The sequence below is a fragment of the Bubalus bubalis genome, chromosome 2, assembly GCF_019923935.1.
Source record: "Bubalus bubalis isolate 160015118507 breed Murrah chromosome 2, NDDB_SH_1, whole genome shotgun sequence".
In the NCBI taxonomy this organism is placed as follows: Eukaryota; Metazoa; Chordata; class Mammalia; order Artiodactyla; family Bovidae; genus Bubalus; species Bubalus bubalis.
The window spans coordinates 30,810,314-30,834,085 of NC_059158.1; the positions used below are offsets into that span (position 1 = coordinate 30,810,314).

Below are 23,772 nucleotides of genomic sequence, written 5' to 3' on the forward strand. Positions count from 1 at the left end.
TCTGTCTTGGGGTGGGATCATCCTTTTCCATCCTAGGTGAGCAGTAACAAACATCATTGCTCAAGCTGCTATTAGAGGGTTAGTGGCCCTCATCGTCCTTCCAGGCAGGGGTCCTTTAATTTTCCAAACTGGGTAGCTTAGCCCTGAGTGCCATTTTATTCCTTTAGAACCTCACTCAAGATTTCCTTGTAAAGAGCTCCGATGTGGTGCAGACAGCTGCCAGCCCCAGTTCTCAGGAGTGTTGTTTTCGTGTGTGTGTTATGACCAGTGTTTTTAACAGCGCATTGACAACAATGTGTGTTTGAAAAGTCTCCCCTAAATACCTGCTTCTGTAACTGATTGCAGTGGCTTCAAGTAGCCCTGATCTTTTCAGCCAAGTCAGACACCCACTTTCCAAGTTAACTCTGCTTCCACAAAGTACTTCCATGTAAATGAAAGATGTTAGACTTCTTTACATAAGCTCTGTAAAAGAGAGAGCCTCTCACCTTTTTTATAAGGAGGCCTGAAATATTCACCGTGAATTCTCTCACCACTTGAAAAATTACAGGGAATTAATGTCTGTTGCAGTAAAGGAAAATGACAGTGAATAGTCTTAAGGAGAATGAACCAGCCTTTTATATTTTTGTGTCTGTAAAGCAGCTTCATTTGTAGCAGATACTTAAAAAAAAAAGGCTAGTTCTTTGTCGAATGTGCTTAGTTGAAAGCCATGTCTGTGTCTCCTTTTTGTATTTGCACTTCTCAGTAGGCATTTTTTTTTCCCTCTCTTTACTTAGATGTAATGGACTCATTTGAATGAAGATATCTGTGATCAATGGGGAAGATGAATAACATGGAATTTTTATTGACACTGCATTAGACACTGTTCTTGGCGTCCTTTGAGCATCAGTGACGCCTGTGACATGTGATAGAATATTGGAGAGAACACTGAATATCTATAGCAAGCATGAGAACTGGTACTGAAACAAATACATTAAAATCAAAGTTTCATCAGATATTTGGATGAAATTATATCCCTTGGAATGATCCAGTAGGGTGCTCAGATAGCACGTTAGAAAACACAAAATGAAGCCCTGTGAGTGTAGGGTCACTTCATCTGTCTTTTGTCTGCTGCCATTTTATATGTGAAATGTAAAGACAGGTGGTAAAATAGGGAAGTTATGTGAGGCTCCTGCATGATTTCACTGGGTGCTTTTAGTTACAGGGACTGGCAGTGGGGGCCGTCTGTATTGTGGAATCTGGAGGTTTGATTCTTATTTCCATCGTAGTCTTGGCTGCAAAGAAAGCCACAGAGCTGCAGCAGGCCCTCTTTTCACCGTGGAGTGTGTCACATCCTGAAGTCCACCTGTTTGCTGCCTAAAATAAAAGCACATGGCAGTGCGATGCTGGGCTGGACTCAGTGTCTCAACCCGGTGAATGCTGGGAGCCCCACAGTGAAGGAGCCTAAGCTTCACAAGCTCAGATGCCCCGAAAGTTTGCTTTGACAATAGACTGTTTCCTGGATTAGAAAAATCCTATGTCCAGGTGATCATTTGGCATATGTTAAAAAAAAAAAATATTTGAGCCAACTCCCCTAGATTTGCCCCAAAAATACTAGGTACATTTTGTCATCTGAACTTGGAGCAAGCTCTCAGTCATATGGCGAGTAGACACCCAGGATTGGAACACCAGGACAGGATCTTTTTGTTGCTCCTTTTAGCTAAATATACCCTACTTAGGGAACCCTGGAAACTTCCTGTATTTGTAGTGTAGGCTGGGGGTGGATGGAATGTCCTTGGTATCAAGGGTCATGGTCTGTTTTTAATTCATTTTAAAATCACAGAATCCCTCAACCATCATTTTGTAATTAGATAACAACTGTTGATAGAGCCCTTGCAAAAATAACACAGGGTGCCATCCCTCTTTCAATATCATAAAACATTTCTCATAATAAAGCTTATGAGCTAGGCAGTCCTATTTCATAACTGAAGAAAGAGACTCAAAGAACCTAAGTAACTTTCTAAAAGCCACAGAGGTTGTAAGTGGCTAAATCAGCACTCAAACCCAAGTTTTTAAACTTTAAAGTCAAGCTGCTCTTTCCAGCCCTGTGGCCCTTGATGCTGAAGTGGTTTTTGCTTCACCATCACCGTCATGGCAACCAGGCAGCCATGACCTGTAGTATGTGCTGTAAGTCTTTCCTCTGAAGAACAGGAGGGAACCTGTTCTTTTTCTACTAAGTCCATTTTCTACTAAGAGCTTTGGAAGAAATTCTCTCTGCCAAAGTTTTATAGTTTGAAAAGGAAGGTAGTGATTTGTTAAAGGAAAAAAAAATATGTTGATTGTCAGATTATGAGAAATTGGGCTGCTGAAACTTGGCCCTGTTTTGAAAAATCCAGAAGCAAATTGAAACCAACCTAAAAGAGGACTGCAATTTTGATTAGAAGCCTTGTCTCCAGACTCCATGAAATAGGGCTAGGTGACACAAGAACTGACGCAACGAAGAGGGATATTTATGGAAAATCCCATGGACGGAGGAGCCTGATGGGCTGCAGTCCATGGGGTCTCGAAGAGTCGGCCATGACGGAGCGACTTCACTTTCACTTTTCACTTTCATGCATTGGAGAAGGAAATGGCAACCCACTGCAGTGTTCTTGCCTAGAGAATCCCAGGGATGGGGGAGCCTGGTGGGCTGCTGTCTATGGGGTCACACAGAGTCAGACACGACTGAAGTGACTTAGCATAGCATAGCATAGAAGCAGCGATCATGTTTATGTAGTGAAGGCAATCAAGCTCCCAAAGGCTGGAGTGTGGGTTGGCCCACTTAAAATTGGCCAATTTTGAATAGTAAATTTACAGTGATGCTTACTGTCATTACCATGAGACTGGTCTTCATATTTTTCCCTGTTGCCTAAAAATCTAAGTAAATCAATTGTCATACCTTCTAGCATTACACATTGTTATTTACCCATCATAACTTTCTACCACCTAACTTACTCAGGTTACCATGTGATCCAGGCCAAAAGGGATGTGCAATCAAATTAAGGACTCTAGTGTGTGAATATTACTAATTAAAAAGCCTCACATAGGCATAGGACTAAAAACACACACCTGTAAGTGTTCCATGAATTGATCTTGTTTAAATAAGTGAAGTCACTCAGTCATGTCCGACTCTTTGTGACCCCATGGACTGTAGCCTATCAGGCTCTTCTGTCCATGGTATTTTCCAGGCAAGAGTGCTGGAGTGGATTGCCATTTCCTTCTCCAGGGGATCTTCCTGACCCAGGAATCGAACCCGGATCTCCAGCATTGCAAGCGGACATTTTACTATCTGAGCCACCAGGGAAGCCCCCCTTGTTTAAATAATAAATTACTAAGTTTTATCTGCCTTACTAAAACTAAAGTCTGCAGTCATTAGACATAACTTAAGTGCTTCTGACTTATTCCCTTGCTTAACACACTCAACTTTATGAGTCACTTTTTTCCTACATCAGACAAGCATTTATAAATGAAATACCAACAAACTTTAATATTAGCCTTAAACAGAAACAACCGGAAAGGCAACAAACCACCAGAAAAATTAAAGCAGGAATTTATTTTATAAATCTTTAAAGATTTTTGGATAATCTTTTCCTGGAATTTAAGTTATAGAGCAAAAAAAGCATGCACTTTACTTTTGGGTTAATTTTTCATTCAAGTGCTTTCAAAGTTTTAATTAATTTTTATTTTTATTTATTTTTATTATTTGCTATTTTTATCTTGTGGCTATGCCATGCAGTGTGTGGGATCTTTTTTCCCGACCAGGGATCAAACCCTCACCTCCTGGATTGGAAGAATGGAGGCTTAACCACTGGACGGTCCAGGCAAATCCCAAAAGTTTTAATTAATTTTTAAAAGTTTACCTCCCAAGACAGCCAGAGGCTCCTCTGTTAAACATCCAGGAATATAGAGCTAAATTAGCCCATATATTTGACTAAAATATGTCCCATCGACTTGGAAAATGCTAACATAGTTGCAAAGTGAGTCATGGCGGCCTCATCTCCTAGAAGTAATATTTAGCTCCCTCATGGAGCTGTGAGCTAGGAGAATACCTACTTTCTTGGGTTTATCAAAAGGCTTTCAATTATTTTAATATCTTTGAGACTGAATAGGTTGGTAGTGGTAAAGAGCAATTGCATGGATCTCATTAGAATGTATATCACACACAATACTTCCAAAGCATGTCTGTCTTTTCAGAGATTAAAAAGAAAAGGTAATTTAGGGAAGATAGAATGGACTTAAGCAAGCGTTGTATTCTTTATCTGGCATTTTACTGACATAGTTCAGTAATTACCCCTCGCTGTGGCTTTGTGGTAGTTGTCTTTCAAATAAAGGAAGGACAGAGATGGGAGGGGGAAGAAAAGGAAAAGGAAGGGGAAAGGTCAGAGCGGAAGGAACCAAGAATGAAAAAAATAGAGAGCATGCTGGAGAAAGAGAGACAGGAGAGGTAGGGAGAAAGGAGGTGGGGTCAAGAAAGAGGATGGAGGATGTTGATACAAGACCATGAGATGCTGTATTAAGGTCTGATTCGTCTTCAGGATAAGTCAAAAAGAGAAAAACAAATATCGTATATTAACGCATATATAGGGAATCTAGAAAAATGGTACTGATGAACCTATTTGCAGGGCAGGAATAGAGATGCAGATGTAGAGAATGGACTTTTGGATGCAGTGTGGGAAAGAGAGGGAGGGAGGAATTGAGAGAAGCAGTGACCTGTATACACTGTTGTTGTCGTCCAGTTGCTAAGTCATGTCCAACTCCTTTTCGACCCCATAGACTTTAGCCTGCCCGTCTCCTCTGTCCTTGGGACTCCCCAGGCAGGAATAGTGGAGTGGGTTACCATTTACTTCTCTAATATGTATACTACCATATATAAAATGGATAGCTAGTGGGAAGCTGCTGTACAACACAGCTCTGTGATGACCTAGAGTGGTCGGATGGCGGGGAGGGAAGGGAGGCTCAAGAGGAAGGGAATATATGCATACTTACAGCTGGTTCACGTTGTTGTACAGCAGAAACTAACACACATTGTAAAACAATTATCCTCCTACTAAAACATAATACTTAAAAAAAAAAAGATCTGATTCATCTTCAGTAGAGAAACAAAGGTGCACCTTCATTTTATTAAAGGATTAAGACACAGGTAACCTCACCCACAGCTGCAAATAAAGGCTGCACCACCGGTTTCTTCTTTCTTAGTAGGTCAATTTCTCTACATTTTGTTGAGATATGTGCCTCAAATTAATTTCCTTTAGCTGGAAAAAGCTCCTACCTTCATTTCCTATCTTCACTGAATTTGGAAATCTAATTGGAGTGATAAACAACAATGAAAAATGCATATTAATTATTGGAAGAAGCCTTTTCAATGAAAATTTTATACAACCTTGGAAAGCAAACAAAAATAGAAATTAGAAACATGGGGCACATAACTGGCAACATTGTTTTCAAACTGCCTAAATTAAATGGCCTGTCTCCTGGAAGTTTTAATCAATCTGATAATCATTAGAATTATCTGGATAATTTAAGAAAAAGAAATCAGCTTTTGCTTAGCTTTATGTTTTATGTATATCAAATCCTCAAAAAATTTTTTACTTTGATTAGTCAAATGATTTGGCTTCGTTTTCAGATTAAAGAAAAACCCATGGGAAGGAAAGGTACAAAGACAAAAATTAAAGAGAACCTCATAAGGACCATTTCTGAACTCAAGTTCAATACAAGGAAAACTATATTGAACTACCAAGGTCCCATGGTCTTTTCTCTGAAAACATCCTTTAGCCAAGGGCAAGATCAGATCACCTTGAGAGTTAAGTGAATGTTAGTACTGTACTCCACCCTTGGAAGCCAGGAATCTGCTGTTACTCTAAGTCGAATACCATCATTCCTTCAGTCTCAGTGGCCAGAACCACAGTCCTTCATGAGAATGAATAAACCACCATAATTTGTTTGCTTAGAAGCCTGGAGCTTGAATTCAAGTTTCGAGCTTGAATCTGAGACTAAAGGACTCTTGATTCTTGGCCTTCCTCCTCTCCCACTCCCTGTTAGAGTGAAATTTGAAGTCTTACTTAGTTTCTCCCTCTCCCTCCCATCTACCCTTTATTCAGTTCCCTTCACACGCTTATTTTTATACTTTTCGTGGGTGAGTCAATAGGTTTTTTAAAAGGATAATATAAAATAGCATAATTAGCCAAGGAGGTAGACATGACCTATATAAATTTTATACCAGATAAGAGCCAATGTTAAAATTTTGATAGTTTCCTTTGAATATTGATATGTGCATATCTAGTTTTACATGGTTGAGTTCGTGCTCTATGTGTATCATTTTGCAGCCCTCAGCAGTTACCTTGATTCTTCAACGGATGTCTCCTGAGTTCTAGTGCTGTATGCAGTTTTATTTTGTTACCATCTAATGGGCTTTGTTTTCATAACAACAATATAAACTCTTCTAAGGAAGAGACTTTATAGTCCATTTATTTGTCCTTGTTTTGCTTTCTACACATGCCTTCCTAAGCACTCAAAACATGTCTTGTTTTAATTCATTAGATTTATGGAAATCATTAAAAAAAGTAGATCCCTTTCAGCAACCCCTTCACCTCTAGAAAGTAAGCTTTCCTCTAAGAATCCTTCAGCACTCCAAAATGAGTTGTTCTTTGGGAAAAGGACCTGGGTGTGGGGAAAATTTACTTTCAAACAACGTGCATGCCATAAAATCTGAAAAGTCTTTTTTTGATGCTCATTTAATCAGTTATATAAGTCTTGGATTCGATAGAGCTGTGAGGAAGGCAAAAAACAAAAAAATGATCCCATGGACCTTCTCTAGTGTCCAGCTCCTTCCTTAAGGCCATGCATGAAGTTCATTTTTCACATTGCACTTAAAGAGAACTTTCGAATAAGCAAATCTCCATCCTCACTACCTGTACACATCTCTGCATCACCCTTTCTTGCCCCCACTGTATATCCCAGTCATTACCAAAGTGCCAGTAATGCGGTATCTTACACTTGTCTCTAGGCCTTTGCACATGCTGGTCCCTCTGCCTAGAAGACCACACCTCCCCATGTCCACCATCCAAATCCCCCATCTTCACTTGGGGAATTGTTATCGTGTTTCAGGTCTCAGCTAAGAGGCCACTTTCTTTGGACATCTTCTTAGTCCTCGATAGGCTAGTGATTCCATCTAGCGGTACCTTAACACCTTGTGTTAACTAGTATCATAATATATAAAATGCCTGCCTGCTTACTTATCTTCCTCCATCTCCCACTGCACGGCAAAACCACAAGCTGTTTGAGGATAAAAATTGTATCTGTTCACGATTCTGTCCTCAATAGCTGGCTCTCATAGAGCAGGTCCTCACTGAATATTTCCTGGAATGAAAGAATGACTTCCCTTCTTACCTGTTTCCACCTCTGTCATGTCCTTGGTACCCCATAAGTTTACCACACCTGGAGTACCTACACCTTTGATCTTCCCTAACTTTCCCCTTTATGGGAGAATGGCCTGGGCTATACACTGAGGTTTGCCTCAGTAGTTTGTTAGTCTGATCTACTGTTCCACTCACAGGTGCTAACATCACAGTCCTTACAAAGCGTGCATGTGTGTGTGCTAAGTTGCTTTAGTCGTGTTAGACTCTTTGTGATCCTGTGGACTATTATCCACCAGGCTCCTCTGTCCATGGGGATTTTACAGGAAAGAATACTGGAATGGGTTGCCATGCCCTCCTGACCCAGGGATTGAACCCATGTCTCCTTTGGCTCCTGCATTGCAGGCAGATCCTTTACCACTGAGCCACCCAGGAAGACTTCTTACATAGCACATGATTGTAAACTAGAGTCTTGCTGCTGCTGCTGCTGCTAAGTCGCTTCATTCGTGTCCGACTCTGTGCGACCCCATAGACGGCAGCCCACCAGGCTCCCCCGTCCCTGGGATTCTCCAGGCAAGAACACTGGAGTGGGTTGCCATTTCCTTTTCCAATGCATGAAAGTGAAAAGGGAAAGTGAAGTTGCTCAGTCGTGTCCAACCCCCAGCGACCCCATGGACTGCAGCCTACCAGGCTCCTCCGTCCATGGGATTTTCCAGGCAAGAACACTGGAGTGGGGTGCCATTGCCTTCTCCGAAACTAGAGTCTTAGCCCCAAAGAAAGCCTATCACAGCAGACTTTCAATCCTTCTCTGGAAGGGAGCTTTCTGCATTCCTCAAACACTGGCGTGAATTACAGCCAGCTTCTTTTGTGTAGACCAGTGTCAGCACTAAATCTCTTTGAATAGTGGATACTTGCCCTGAGTGGTCATTTCACTTTGTGAAAGACTAATTTAAAATGAAATTTAAATGAGTCATTTTAAAGGAAATGTAGGGGATAGGGTCACTAATGACTTAGAGAGAAATAAAAAAGTCATTGTTACATGCTTCACACTTAATGTAGATATTAATTCTACTTCCACATGTTACTTACACGTTTGTGCAATGATTTCATTTGAGTTGAGGAGAAATTAAATGTATTTATTTTACTATGTGAATAAGTGGGGAGGATACTCATGAAATAGAGATCTGAAGAAAACATGAATTTTACTATCTAAGAAATAAATGAATTCATCTGAACTACTTAGAGATGATTTCCATCTAGGTAAAATTGGGCAAAGTCTTGATTTTTTACCATTTGAGAAAAATTCTCTCTGGAAATTCCTCAGAGAGGAGGAAAAGCTACTTGGTTCAGATTTAAGAGAAGATAAAACGCTTCTTGTTTCTATAGAAATGAACATGGGTCATCTTGCGTTTCTCCTTTCTTCTTATTTATTTTTTTCCTTAGGGCAGATTTCTCTAGCCTGCTTTGTAGTGTCTGATAACTTTACCACAGATGAATCATTAAATACAGAGCTAGTGAAATCTTTAGAGATAATATAAGTCAAATCTTTTATTTTGGAGATGAATAGTTGGCATTCAGACAAGGCAAGTATTTTGTCCTCTGTCACCCTGCTATAGAGCACCAGACTTGGAATTCACAACCAGTCTGGACCCTGGACCCTGTATTCTTTCTATCACATCACAGACATTTACTGGGAAATGTGAAATAATGCTAGATGGCTAAATAAACAGCCCCACTCAAATATTTAATTGATGCCATGTTAACAATTTCCAACATTTTCTGACCACTGCTGCTGCTGCTAAGTTGCTTCAGTTGTGTCCGACTCTGTGTGACCCCATAGACGTCAGCCCACCAGGCTCCCCCGTCCCTGGGATTCTCCAGGCAAGAACACATTGCCATTGCCTTCTCCAATGCATGAAAGTGAAAAGTGAAAGTGAAGTCGCTCAGTCTTGTCCGACCCTCAGCGACCCCATGGACTGCAGTCCACCAGGCTCCTCTGACCACTACTCTAAGTGTTTTATGTATATTAACACACCTGATCCTCACAATACCTTATAAATCTTGATGATGACAGTCGCTCAGTCGTGTCCGACTCTGCGACCCCATGGACTATACAGTCCATGGAATTCTCCAGGCCAGAATACGGGAGTGGGTAGCCTTTCCCTTCTCCAGGGGATCTTCCCAACCCAAGGATCGAACCCAGGTCTCCCGCACTGCAGGCGAAATCTTTACCAGCTGAGCCACAAGGGAAGCTGAAGAATACTGGAGTGGGTAGCTGATCCCTTCTCCTGCGGATCTTCCCTACCCAGGAATCGAACCCGGATCTCCTGCATTGCAGGCTGATTCTTTGCCAACTGAGCTATGAGAGAAGCCCTTATAAATCTTATTTTAGCCAGTAATAAAGCTGACGTGCCCAGAGCTCAGGAGACTTCCACAGCTTGATGGTGATGACATTGGAGCTTTAAGTCCGACAGTGGCCTCTTGAATCTGTGTATCGAACTGCTACCTTGTATTTCCTTTCATTCAGGTATATTTGCAGATTATTCAAACATATGTGCAGGTGTGTTAAGAACATGAGCATTGGCGTTAAAAACAAGAATCAGACGACTGGCTCTGCCTCTTAGCTGTGTCACCCTACTTTTCTTCCTCTTGCTAGGTCCCTGTGTCCCAGGGGTGACCTGAAGCTACTCCAGAATAGCAACTTCCTCTCAGAGAGGCCGGAGAGTTACCTAGGTGAACGCAAATGAAGTGCTTGCATCTGGAAACTGAGTCTGCCACATGTGTTAAAAATTAATAAGCTAGAATGTTTTGTTAAACTTACTTTACATTCTCATTGGCTAAAGCTCTCGTTTTATTTCAACACCAAAACCTTACTTTTTTTAACCTTCTTTTTTGGAAAAAAAAAAAAAAATTTACACCACTTAGTAATGTCAAGCTTAGCCAGGTCACATAAGAAGTTTATTCTTTATTAGGGCATTTTAACACTTTAAAGTCTTCCTTCTGAAAATGGCTTTAAAAAAAAAAAAAAGCCCAAGTATCTTGTGGGAACTTGCTTTCTTATTATTTGCTTGTTTCTACTAAACATAAGGCTCTAGAGAAGAAATTCAAGATAACTGAAGATTTTGTTTAATCCTACTTTGTGTGTGTAATCAGTATGGAGAATAAAACAGAGATATGTTAAGAAATAAATATAAGAAAAAAATCTTATTTAAACAAACAACAATGGTACAAAATGTACCATTCTTTTAGAAATGTCACTCTATGGTACACTATCTGTACCATACATAGTCATTTTTCTTTTCAGCAATTAAAGACTATTGACCATCTAAAAATTTCCAGTATCCTTTCAGTGTCTACCGTATTGAAAATCTATGAGATCAAAAGTACAGTTGTTCTAGACAGGAGCTATGCTGCCGAATTATGTTGTACAGAAAATATCTTAATATCAACCTAACACACATTCCGAGCAGATATGAAACTTAGTCCCCTATAATTTCAGAGCATCATTGAATAATTTGTTTCTCTGCACAACAGTTTAAAACATTAACATCTCTTTCCTCTTGTATTTCTTTGAGAATTTATTCTTTGATCTTGTCTCTAAAGAGTTTGATTTCATTTCCTACTGCAGAGGTGTGGATTGGGTGGGAGTAATTTTAAAAGCTACAAAGTAGTAGCCATAAACAAAATAAGACCCGAAGAATGGAAGGTTTTTTTTTTTTTTTTTTCTGGCATTACTGCTCCTGGAGAGTTAATGTGATAATGTGATGAGCTTCCCGGCTGTGAGATAGCATCGTGACCTGTAATTCTATTGATTCACCTTGGAACCATTCACCTACTAGAGACATTTTTTTTTTTCATGCTGCATCGAGAAACTGAAATACTGCAGGGAGTTCCTAACTGACCTCCTTCGTTTAGAGTCACCCCAACTCCCTAAATCATTTCCCACAGTACAGTGAGAGAGCACTCCAGAAAGTAAATCATGTCATCCTCTGCTTAGAATTCACCAGTAGTTTCCTATTACAAGACAGTAAGTCCAACTCCTTTAATAAAGCTTTCCCGGTCCTTACAGAAGAGGGCCTGCTTTCTTGTCTAGTCTCAAATCCCATCACTTACCTCGGTTCCTTAAACATCATTTGCTGTTCCATGATGTGCATAATCCATGATCCAGCCCCATGATGTACATAAAGGCCTTTTCCAGGTACTCCCCAAGTCCCCTGTGTGTTCACCAGCTTATGGCACATGCTTGCTTGTGCAGTGAAAAATAGAAGAGGAAACATATTTTGGACTAAGGTCACACTAGATAAAAGAGGTTGAAAAAAGGATAAAGTTTGTTTTTTTCTCTACCAACTTCTAATCTCTGTATATACTATACCTCTTTTCATCTGACTGCCTGCTAATCTCAGACACTTATACTATCTCTTACTTCCCCTATTCTTAGGGAAGCAGGCTCTAAAAAATAACCTGTGATTAGTGAAATACACTCAGTGTGAATCACTGAGTCAAATATTACGGAGTGTTTATTATATACCAGGCTTTGTTCTAGGCTCAGGGAGATTACCAGCAAACAGGATGGTGCCAGCTCTCAACAAGCACACATTCTAATGAAGGAAACAGAAGAGGAGCAACTAAATCATTAAATAAGATGGTTTCAGGTAGAAATAGTAGGGAGAAAACAAAATATTTCTGTTACATCCTATGGAAAAATCTGAATGAACTTTTGGGCCAAGTCAATAGGAATAAGTGCTGGGAAGAAGGTGTCTAGTTTAGATTACGTGGTTCAAAGGGTCCCTTTGAAGCTAAACCCTCTGTGAGGAAGAAGCCTCGGCCTTAGAGTAGAAACACCGGGCAGAGGGGTGAGTCGTGCACAGGCCATGAGGTGAAAATTAACTTGGTGTGTTTCAGAGTAGAAAGAAAGACCAGGATAGCTGGAGTGGAGTTCAGGAGAAGAGGCCTGAGGGCTTGGCCAGCAGCAAGCCATGCAGTGCCTGGCAGACCTAGCAAGGGGTTCTTATTTTATTCCTAGTGCAAGTGAAAGCCAGTAGAAGGTTTTAGGTGCATAAATGATGTGAGCTTATTTAGAACTGTCCAACTAGGCTCTGGCTTCCATGTGAAGTATACTTCGAGAGAGAGCAGAAGTGGACCCAAGGATACGGGTTAAAGACCTAAATAAAGAATCTGCCTGCAATTCAGGAGACCCAGGTTCTATTCTTGGGTCAGAAAGATCCCCTGGAGAAGGGCATGGCAACCCACCCCAGTATTCTTGCCTGGAAATTTCCATGGACAGAGGAGCCTGGCAAGCTACTGTCCATGGGGTCGCAAAGAGTCAGACACGACTGAGCGACTAATGCTCACTACTTTCACTTTCACTTAATGATATTGGTTCAATTCATGATAGAGCTGAAAAACTTCTTCAGTATTATGTAAACATTTTTACTCATATCACTCTTTTTATAGATGAGAAAACTGAAACTTAGAAGGGAAAATGAACCAGCTAAGGGTTTCTTATCCAGTTATTAGGAGATGCACACTACAGCCCAGGCGCATGAATCCAACCTGACTCCTTACAAACCCAGGGAAGTTCTGCCCAGAGGATAATTATTGTACTCATTCTTTGTTTCTCCTACATAGAAGCACTCATGTGTTGGGAAATGAATTGACTCTTCTACCACAGAAGAGTAGAATTATCTCTTACAAATAATGTGCAGAAGTGTATTTCTGGACTGTATTGAGTAGATTTGATTGGGCCAATGGTTTGTACAAGATGTTCATTCAATAGAGCTTTTGATTCAAGGATGTGCAAAGACTGTTTATTTTATCCTAGTGTGTGAAGTAGAGCCGGTTAAAAGAGAGAAATGCATTCAATTTGTTACATTCATTTACATATAATAAGATGAAAGCATATCTTTTATGAAGTCATTTTTGTAAAAAATGGATATTAGACAATTTTAAAAAGAAGCAGTGAACAGCTAGCCAAACCCAGTATAGACCAGCTATTTAAAAATCTGTATTTTGCCTTCTTCAAAATTTTGACTTTTGTCCAGACACATTATCAGCACCCTCTTTGATCCAGAATAATCTCCAAACGAGGCCTGAGGGAGACATAAATCTTTGTTCTGCTGCTAACAATCCCTCAGAAATCTTTTTGATGACAGAAATGAGTAAACACAGAACTGCACTTTCTTAAGTGAATAAATAAAGCCTTTAAAATACTTTTATTTTTTTTTTTTCCAAATAATTTGAAGCACAAGTCAACATGGCAGACGGGATTTCAAAGAAGTGGAGACAAGGGCGGAGCTAAAACATTTACCAAGCTTAAAGCGAAAATAAGCCCAAAAGAGGAGCAAATTGACCTGTACTGAAAGAACAAAAGCCATCCTTGAAAATCTGTCAGTGCCAGAGCAGAATTTCCCACCTTTCCACCTGCAGCTCACTGGGGGACTCCAGAGAGTTTACTAAAGACAGAGCATTGGGAACCTACCGCCAGAATTTCAGTTTGGCTTTTTACACGGAAAAAGACGGGGAAATTGCAGAGATGCCATAGAGAGTGGGAAATAATGCCAAATGAAGGGGAAATATTCTCACAACTCTTATTTAGAAATATATTGTTCATTTAGAGTTCAGTTCAGTTCAGTCGCTCAGTCGTGTCTGACTCTTTACGACCCCATGAATTGCAGCACGCATTTAGAGTTGCTGCTGCTGCTGCTACTAAGTCGCTTCAGTCGTGTCCGACTCTGTGCGACCCCAGAGATGGCAGCCCACCGGGCTTCCCCGTCCCTGGGATTCTCCAGGCAAGAACACTGGAGTGGGTTGCCATTTCCTTCTCCAATGCATGAAAGTGAGAAATGAGAGTGAAGTCGCTCAGTCGTGTCCGACTTTTAGCGACCCCATGGATCGCAGTCTACCAGGCTCCTCCATTCATGGGATTTTCCTGGCAAGAGTACTGGAGTAGGGTGCCATTGCCTTCTCTGCATTTAGAGTTAGGTTTAGTTAAATAGAAAAATTGTTTTTTATTAGTTTTTATTGGAGTATAGTTGCTTTACAATGTTGTGTTAGTTTCTACTGTACAGCAAAATGAATCAGCCATACATATACATATATCCACTTCATTTTGAACTTCCTTCCCGTTCAGGTGACTGCTGTTCTTTAAGTAAAGTTCCCTGTGCTATACAGTATTCTTTCACTAGTTATCTATTTTATATATACTATCAATAGTGTATATATGTCAATCCAAATCTCTCAATTCCTTCTATACCCATCCCCCTTGGTATCCATATATTAGGGTTAGTAAGTATCCATATATTAGGGTGAAGTAAGTCAGACTAAGAAAACAAATATTGTATATTAGTATATATATGTGGAATCTAGAAAAATGGTATAAGTGATCTTATTTGCAAAGCAGAAATAGAGACAGACATAGACTGTTTTTATTTAACATGTTGGGAGGAAATGGGTATATGGAGTGACTATTAAATTTTTCTTGTAATTCTTGATGATCCTTACTAATAAAATTTGTTATTGTTGTTCTGTCTCAGTTGTGTCCAACTCTTTGCAACCCCATGGACTGCAGCACACCAGGCTTCCCCATCCTTCACTGTCTCCTGGAGTTTGCTCAAATTCATGTCCATGGAGTCCATGATGTCATCCAACCACCTCATCTTCTGTTGCTCTCTTCTCCTCCTGCCCTCAGTCTTTCCCATCATCAGGGTCTTTTCCAATGAATTGGCTGTTCGTATCATATGGCCAAAATATTGGAACTTCAGCTTCAGCATCAGTCCTTCTAATGAATATTCAGGGTTGATTTCCTTTAGAATTGACTGATTTGATCTCTTTGTAGTCCAAGGGAATCTCAAGACTCTTCTCCAGGACCACAGTTCAAAGGCATCAGTTCTCTGGCATTCAGCCTTCTTTATGGTCCAACTCTCACATCCTTATATGACTACTGGAAAAACCATAGCTTTTACTGTTGGCAAAGTGATGTCTCTGCTTTTTAATATGCTGTCTAGGTTTGTCATGGCTTTTCTTCCAAGGAGCAAGTGTCTTTTAATTTTGTGGCTACAGCCACCATCCACAGTAATTTTGGAGCCCACTTGAATAAAGTCTGTCACTGTTTCCATTGTTTCTCCATCTATTTCCCTTGAGGTGATGGGACCGAATGCCATGATCTTAGTTTTTTGAATGTTGAGTTTTAAGCTAATTTTTTCACTCTCCTCTTTCACCTTCATCAAGAGGCTCTTTAGTTCCTCTTCACTTTCTGCTATTAGGGTAGTGTCATCTGCATATCTGAGGTTATTGATATTTCTCTCAGCAATCTTGATTTCATCCAGCCCGGCATTTTGCATGATGTACTCTGCATATAAGATAAATAAGCAGGGTGACAATATACAGGCTTGATGTGCTTTTTCCCAGTTTTGAACCAGTCCATTGTTCCATGTCAGGTTCTAACTGTTGCTTCTTGACCTGCATAATATTTGTACTCTCTGTAAATTTCTCAAGTTTTTTGTGTTTCAACACATTCTCAAGTTCTAGGGCAGCTTTGGTATAAAAACAAATACTTCAGATATAAGTATCTAATCTAGCAAGTCCACAATAACGTCCCTTGAGTACACAGTGCCTCACAGCCCTGTAAAAATAGTAGTGGTAACCAGAGTTGGATTTGTGGCCCTTATCTACTACCTTTCTGTTTCCTGTTCTGACTCTCCACCTTTATATCTTCACAAGATAAATGTCTTGCCTGATGTAGCAAGTGCACAATCTATTCATGACATAAATTCACCTTTGTACCTGTGTCTCCTCCAGGACCTGATGCACATTTTCAGAACCAGAATCCATCCTGCAACCTGCCACTGGGTTCGATATTCCATCTAACAGCCACAGCAATTAAAGTACATGACAGTTGTGGCCAAATTAATTAAGATTTGATGATGGCTGTCTGGGATTTCTTTCTGAATGTACAGCACACTGGTTGAGAATTAACTGCGGTGAATCTGGTTAAGCAACTCGGTGTCCACCTTTTGAATACCCTGGTGGGCTTCCCTTGTGTCTCAGCTAGTCAAGAATCTGCCTGCAATGCGGGAGACCTGGGTTTAATCCTTGGGTTGGGAAGATCCCCTGGAGAAAGGAAAGGCTACTCACTCCAGGATTCTGGCCTAGAGAATTCCACGGACTGTATAGGTCGGACACAACTGAGCAACTTTCACTTCACTCTTTTGATTTTGTCCACTCTACTTCATGTGAAATCCTGAAATTGAAATGACTTTTGACAATCCCACCTGAAGTCTTATCCATCTCATTTGGAAGGTCTGTCCACTGTGTTTTCTGGTCAACCTACAACTGGTGGATTAGGTTTTAATGAGTGAACAAGTGCTCACATTATATTTAGTAAACATTTCAATGCTATTAAATTATTTGTTAAAAAGCAGTATTTTCTTCTACTTGTTTTACAATACACAGCTGTACTCCCAAAATATAAACAAGGAGGGATGTTTGTAATGCTTGGGTGTGTTAGTGTATGTGTGTGTGTTAATGTAGGTGTGTGTATTAATGTAGGTGTGTGTGTTAGCCTTAGAAAGTTTAGCATATATTTTTAAAATACATTATTATTGTAATTTTTTAAAGATTGTTAACTTCATGCCATGCTTCACTTTTGGCCAAAACTGAATAATTAAACTTGATCATGCATAAAGGAGTTACTATTGATTAGTCCAAAAGGAAATGGTAAGAATGAGGTTATGGATGAGATCAACATAATCTGTATGTACATTTTCCTATGCATGCAGCGAGTCTTGTATAACTTCATGATACTCTTTGCATCCTTTCTAATCCCAGTCATCTTGCATGGTATCTCATGGAGCTCCAAAAGGTTGAATATAAACTCATCACATGCTACTCCACCCACATCAGTTCCTCAACTGCTAGAGCCTACTTCTGCCTTTTTTGACCCTTCACTTAGAGTAAGAATCTGTTCTCTGGAATTTGCACCCCCCTGGTAACTTCAGTCTCCCCTTTTTCTGTTTTCAAGGATGGGAGGAACAGTTTTATTGGACACCAGCTGGGCGGGGTAGTGGAAGTGCCAAACAGCAAGGACCAGCGGGTCAAGTCAGCCAGAGCCATTCAAATCACCTACTACCTCCAGACCTATGGCTCTGCCACTCAAGACCTCATAGGGGAGAAGTGGGAGAATGAGTTCTGTAAACTTATGCGGAAACTCCAGGAGGAGCACCAGGACCTCCAGCTCTACTCGTTAGCATCCTTTAGCCTCTGGAGAGACTTTCATAAGACCAGCATCCTGGCCAGGAGCAAGGTCTTAGTGAGCCTCATGCTGATCCTGACCACAGCCACCCTCTCCAGCTCCATGAAGGACTGTTTGCGTGGCAAGCCCTTCCTGGGCCTCCTGGGGGTGCTCACCGTGTGCATCTCCATCATTACTGCAGCTGGGATCTTCTTCATCACCGACGGAAAGTACAATTCCACCCTGCTGGGAATCCCGTTCTTCGCCATGGGTAACTATCCATCCTTGTGGTAATCGGCTTCTTACCGGTATGGGGCAAGGTAGAACATTTCTTGAATTCTCAGGTGGAAATCTGTTTTAATTTTGCATCAGTGTGTCTGTGTGATGATGTGAAATTTTACTTGAGGTGGTGTCTGTTTTCCCTTAGTCCTTTTTCAGTCATCTGTAGGCTGACCAAGTCATCTTCCCATTAGTACCAGGGACTTTAATGCTGTTCAATGTTTGTTTTTTTTAAGTACACACTACTGGAATTCTCTACTCAACTTCCTCAAAGATCATAGGATGAAGATCATGGGGTACAAATTTAAAGAGATCCAAAATCTGCTTCACAAAAAACTTTGTGGTTCATACTTGTCTTGAATCCTCAGATTAATGGTGGTCAAGAGTGGATATCATGGGATGAAAATTCTGAGAGTCGCTGTTAAGTTCTAATCTCAAAGAACTTCTTCATGAAGTTTTGTCTATTAATTCATTTCAAATATTTTGCAAAAATATACTCCATTTCCCCACCTCTACTTAAAATTTTCCTGCAACCATTTAAATATGTGTGTGTTGTGCTAAGTCGCTTCAGTTGTGTCTGACCCTTTATGATGCTATGGCCTGTAGCCTGCCAGGAGTCTGGGATTGCCCATGGAATTCTCCAGGCCAGAATACTAGAGTGTGTTGATATGCCCTCCTCTAGGGGATCTTCCCAATCCAGGGATCAAACCCATGTCTCTTAAGTCTCCTGCTTTGGCAGGCAGATTATTTACCACTAGCACCATTTGGGAAGCCCACTTAAAGATGAGTCCTCTAATTTTTTGATATCTCGGTGAAAACAATTCATGAGTATCTTCAGTCAAGTTTATTCCTTCTTATGTGTTTTCCCCAGACAAACATAAACAGTGTAGAAAGTGGAATGTGTGTGTATGTGTGTTTCTTGCAGAGAATATCAAGTCTGGGAAGAAAAGTGAGTGACGTTTCATCAAGATTGATGGAGCTTATCAGAATACATATGATAATGGTGATATTGTAGTACTGCTGAAGAGTTCTGTCCCTTGTGGTACAATTCCCTACATAAAGCAAAGGATAAGCTGTGAAAATGGTCTCTAGATGGTGAACTGATATTCACAGGAGAGTTTTCAGCTATAAAATAATTGTTTTGCACTCCCTGGCTTAATATCAGCCATAAATTATAGTTTCACTATTAAGTAACAAAGATATAGGCATGTGGTTAAAGTCTTCAAGGTGATCTGGACTCTTTTCATGTTGACTGAAACAAACATTTTTGAAAACAGCCCTGCAAAGTGGATTTATCTAGAAACACATCTTCACTGCAGCCATGTTAGCTCATCCCCTTCTCAGTTTCCTCTTATATAAGACAAGGATAAACAAAAAGTCAGTACCAATTTGACCACCATGGTACAATAGAATTCCTACTTAAAACTAAATCATAATAACAATGATAATTATAATAATAATAAAGCTTTGATTATCAGTTTAAAAATGAGGCTAATTATTGAATAAAGTAATGAGGATAAAAAATAAGTCAAAGAATTGTTTTCTGAACATAATAGAATATCCTAAAGGTATTAGTACAGAGTAGCAGAGTAGACACTCAGTAAGATTTATTGTGTTAGTTCTTAACCAGGGGTGTTAAGTGCAGTGTATTCAGTGATGAATAGGAAACAGTCCCTGGCTTCAAGAAATTGAAAGTCTTTCTTGCATTCTGTGTATCATCTTTAAATGCGTGTTCATTTTGTTAACAAAAAGAATTTTTCTATTTCCTGAAGGAATATATGAAATTTTTTTCCACTAGGGACAAGGATAGGTCTAGATTAGAACCATTTATACTTGTTATGTTTGGGAGCTCAGTGTTTTAACTAAATACAAGATTCTTATAAATCATGCAGCATGATTCACCGATGAAACATGGATCATTCAAGATGGACAAATTAGACACCTTAGAGCTGAGAAGGCTTTTTATAAAACTGGTAGCAATATAATTAGGTAGTGGAAAGACTTATTAGGAAAATTCTATAAAGTATGCAATTACATAGTTTATACAAATATAGAGAAAAATTGTCTTTGGTGGTGCTGAGTTGTATCCTACTCTCAGATACAAAATCAGAGTGAAGTTTTCATTCCTTAAAAAGAACACTGAAAGCCACAGTGAGGAAAATGTTCAAAACCTAAAACCCACACCTTTCATATTTTCTTCTCTCTCAGTCATCTTTATAACCACAAATCAGCCCTGGACTGGATTTGTACAGACTCCAGAAGCCCAGTGAATGGTTACTCTTCAGTATTTCTACAATTCAAGTTCTTAAAATATTCTTAAAGGAAATGTTCTGCTATCTTCTGAAAACATGGCACCAAAAGACCTGTAAACATATACTTATCATTGAAGATATTTACTCCATCAAGAGAGTGTTGGTTTTGTTGTGCTTTGTTTTGCTTGTAAAATGATTCTAATATTAATAGTAAAGATACCAAGATGGAGATCTAGTGAAATGAAAAGGACATGCCACAGAGCTCGGACATCTGGCTTTCCATCCCAGCTTTTGCACTAACTTTGTATGTTTTGTTGGGCAAGTTATGAATAGTCCCTTTGTCCCAGTTCTTCATCTATGAAATGAAGGATTTGGACTCTTCAGTAGTAAATGTTGAAGATCTTATAATATTATTCATTTCATTTCTCAATTGAAGTTAGAATTTTGTCATTCTTTTGTAAAAACCTAGAAGGTATGTATTATCCTCAGACTTCTTATCTCCATTCTGCTTTGTTGACATGCATGTGTGTGTGTGTGTGAAAGAGAGAGAGAGAGGGAAGGGGAACTTTAGAATAGGAAAATCACAGCCTTGCATGCAGAGCCTCAGATCCACAAAGCACATCTCGGTGACAGTGGTCAGATGTATGTGATGTCAAGCATCCATAAGCTGAGTCTGGCAGATATATACCTCCTGGTGGTACACACAGCATTGTTTAAAAGTAGTCCTTTGATGAATTAGTTGACATGGTGTCAAAACTGCACAGTGCAATGTCAGTTTAATATAAGGGAAAGAGGCCCAACTCTTTTTATAAGCCTCTATTTCTGTGTTCCTTCATGGATTTCTTTAAGGTAGTGAATATTCGCTCCTTTATGCTCCAGGATTCAAGCCATTCATCCTCATTAGAACGTATCCCTAAAGCGGAGTATGTCACTGAGGTGTTCTACTCTTCAACCATTTTATTTTTGACTGCCTGTCTTCCTTTTATACTTCATCTTCGTGTCCTTTTTTCTGACTATCTATCCACTTAATGTCCCCAGTGTCATTTCAGAAGCGTGTGTACAATACTTCTGAATCCTGTATTTTTTAAGCCTGTACCAATTTTCATATTTTGCCCTGGTGTCCGTATTAGTAGGGCTTCCCAGGTGGTGCTAGTGATAAAGAACCTGCCTGCCAATGCAGGAGACATAAGAGATGCGGGTTCCATCCCTGGGTGGGGAAGATCCCCTGGAGGAAGGCATGGCAGCCCACTCCAGTATTCTTGCCTGGAGAATCCCATGGGCAGTAGAGCCTGGGGGGCTACAGTCCATTGGGCTGTAAAGAGTCAGACTCAACCGAAGCGGCTTAGCACACACGTGTGCCCTGTAAGTAAAGGTATGTTTGTCAAGTTGTACATTTAAGATATAGGCTTAGAAAGAAGTTAAAAATAGGCATGTGTATTCTTTCTAGAAAAGATTTCAGAGAGAGAAATCCAGAATTAATTTCTTTAAAAATGCCTAAAATGACCCCTTTTGGCTCCAACCTAATGTCCTTTCTCTGCACAAGCATAAACCAATGAGAATGCCACTAATTTAATTTATAACTCATTGTCAGCTTTTTTTTCACCTCATTTGCTTTATGTGGATGGGTTTCCTCTTTCTGGAAGGAGAAATATGGGCTAATATCACACACAGACGCCAAGCTGGCTCCTGCTGTATCTCTTGCTGATCTTCTGTGGATCGCTGCCAGGGACATTAAGAGCCTTGGTTCACTATTATTTTTGCTGTCCATCCTGAGTTTGTTTTATATGCCAGGAGTCTTAACTTTAGTCAGTTTGATTCTACTGGACATGTGCAGATGACTTGTGATTTTTTTTTTCAGGTGAACCCAGGGTTTTCAGATAGAAGACTTTCTCATTCATTATCCAAAACTGAGCTCCATATTCATTTAGCTATTAATTTATTCAAATATTTGTTGAGCACCTATCATGTCCTAGAGTAAAAGGTATTGAACAGATCTGATCAAGTTGTCACCCAAATGGAGCCTACATTTTAGGGCTGCTAAGGAAAGATGTGGGGCAATAAACAAATAAATATATACTGCTATATTATTGATAAGTAACATAAAGTATAGTCATAAAACAAGATAAGGGATAAAGAGCATAGGTGGGCAGAGAAAAGCCTTTTTAAACAAGTGAAATTGAAACAGAAAGCTAAATAAAATGAAGTAGGAGCCATATACTGAGAAAAGAATGTTTCTAACAAAGAAAACTACCCATGCAAAGGCTTTGAAATAGACCTTCCTTGGTGAAGTTAAGGAAAAGCATGAAAGGGCGTGTGGCTGGAGCAGAGTGGGTACCTCTCTGAGTTTTATGCCAGGTAGCATAGAGCTATGTCATATAGGGCACTGAGAACTTAATACTTAAGATGCTAAGCTATCTGAAGCATTTTGAGATGAGAGTGTGATCTGACTTACACTTTATGGTAATGGGTCTCAATGGAGCAAGAATGGTTATGGGTTATACCTCATACATAGGTAAGAGGTTATTGCGAAGTCTTCATGGGCTATAATGGTGGCTTGAAATAGCCTGGGAGCAGTGACAGTGGTAAAAAGGGATTAGACTCAGGATAGAAACTGGCAAATAGAAGTGACAGGACTTGCTGAAGGACTGGACATGGTATGTAAGAGAAAGAGGAGTCACAGATGACCTCAAGCTTTGAGGACTGAATAACTAAGTGAAAGCAGCTGTCATTTCCTGTCATTGGGGGATTGTGGGAGGAATACATTGTGGGGGACAATACAAGAGTTTAGCTTTCTATCTGCTAAGTTAGATGCCTATTAAGTATCCAAGTAGGAAAATGTGGAGTTGCCTATATAAGACAATATACAGATCAGGTTCAGAAGTAAAATCTATTCAGCTGGAGCTGAAAATATAAATTTTGGATTCATCATGAAATAGCTAATAACAAAAGCCATTGAATCTGATAAGATCAACTGGAAGGATAAATATTAATGAAAAATAAAAGAAGTCTAAGAATCAAGCCCGGGAGTCTTCCAATGCTTGCAGATTGGGCAAATGAAGATGATTCAGAAAAGAACACTAAAAAGGATCAGACTTTTTAGTGAGGATCAGATCAAGTGAGATACAAAGAGAATCAAGAGAGAATAGCCTCCTAGCGGCCAAGTCAAGAAGATACTTCATGAAGGAGCAAGAGATCAACTGTTCCAATAGCTGTTATGAAATTGTGTCTAGTGAGAACCGGTCATTTGATTTAGGAACTTAAAGGTCATTGGTGACTTCAACAAGAGTTGCTTTAGAGGAGAGCTTAGTGTAATTTAAAGATATTCAGCAGAGCTGGGAAGAAAGTGAAGACAGTGAGTAAAGCTAATTCTTCCAAGGGATTTTTCCCTAAAGGGAAATAATGATTGTGTGCTGTTGACCTGCAGTAGAAACAGCTTTATAGTAAAGCAGAGAGAAGAAGAGATTGCAGAAGCAATGTCATTGAGCAGAAGAGATAGGATGAGATTCAGAGCACAACTAGAGTTGTTGACTTTATGTAAGAGCCTAGACTGTAGGCTCATCTGTAGTTAACTTAACTGTAGTTAGCTTAACTGTAGACAGCTCATCTACAGTTAAGAAAAGGGAAGGTAAAATATATGGACAGATCC

At 39.8% G+C, this 23,772-nt stretch overlaps 1 protein-coding gene across 2 annotated transcripts in view; it reads left to right on the top strand.

Annotated features, from left to right (window-relative positions):
- PTCHD4 (patched domain containing 4) overlaps positions 1-23,772 on the top strand; it is a 204,451-nt gene that overhangs the window by 40,748 nt on the left and 139,931 nt on the right. For both annotated transcript variants that reach the window (XM_025268751.3, XM_006076113.4), the window contains one exon: positions 17,386-17,866. In XM_025268751.3, coding sequence (XP_025124536.1) covers positions 17,386-17,866 — 481 coding nt within the window. The remainder of the gene's footprint in view (positions 1-17,385; positions 17,867-23,772) is intronic.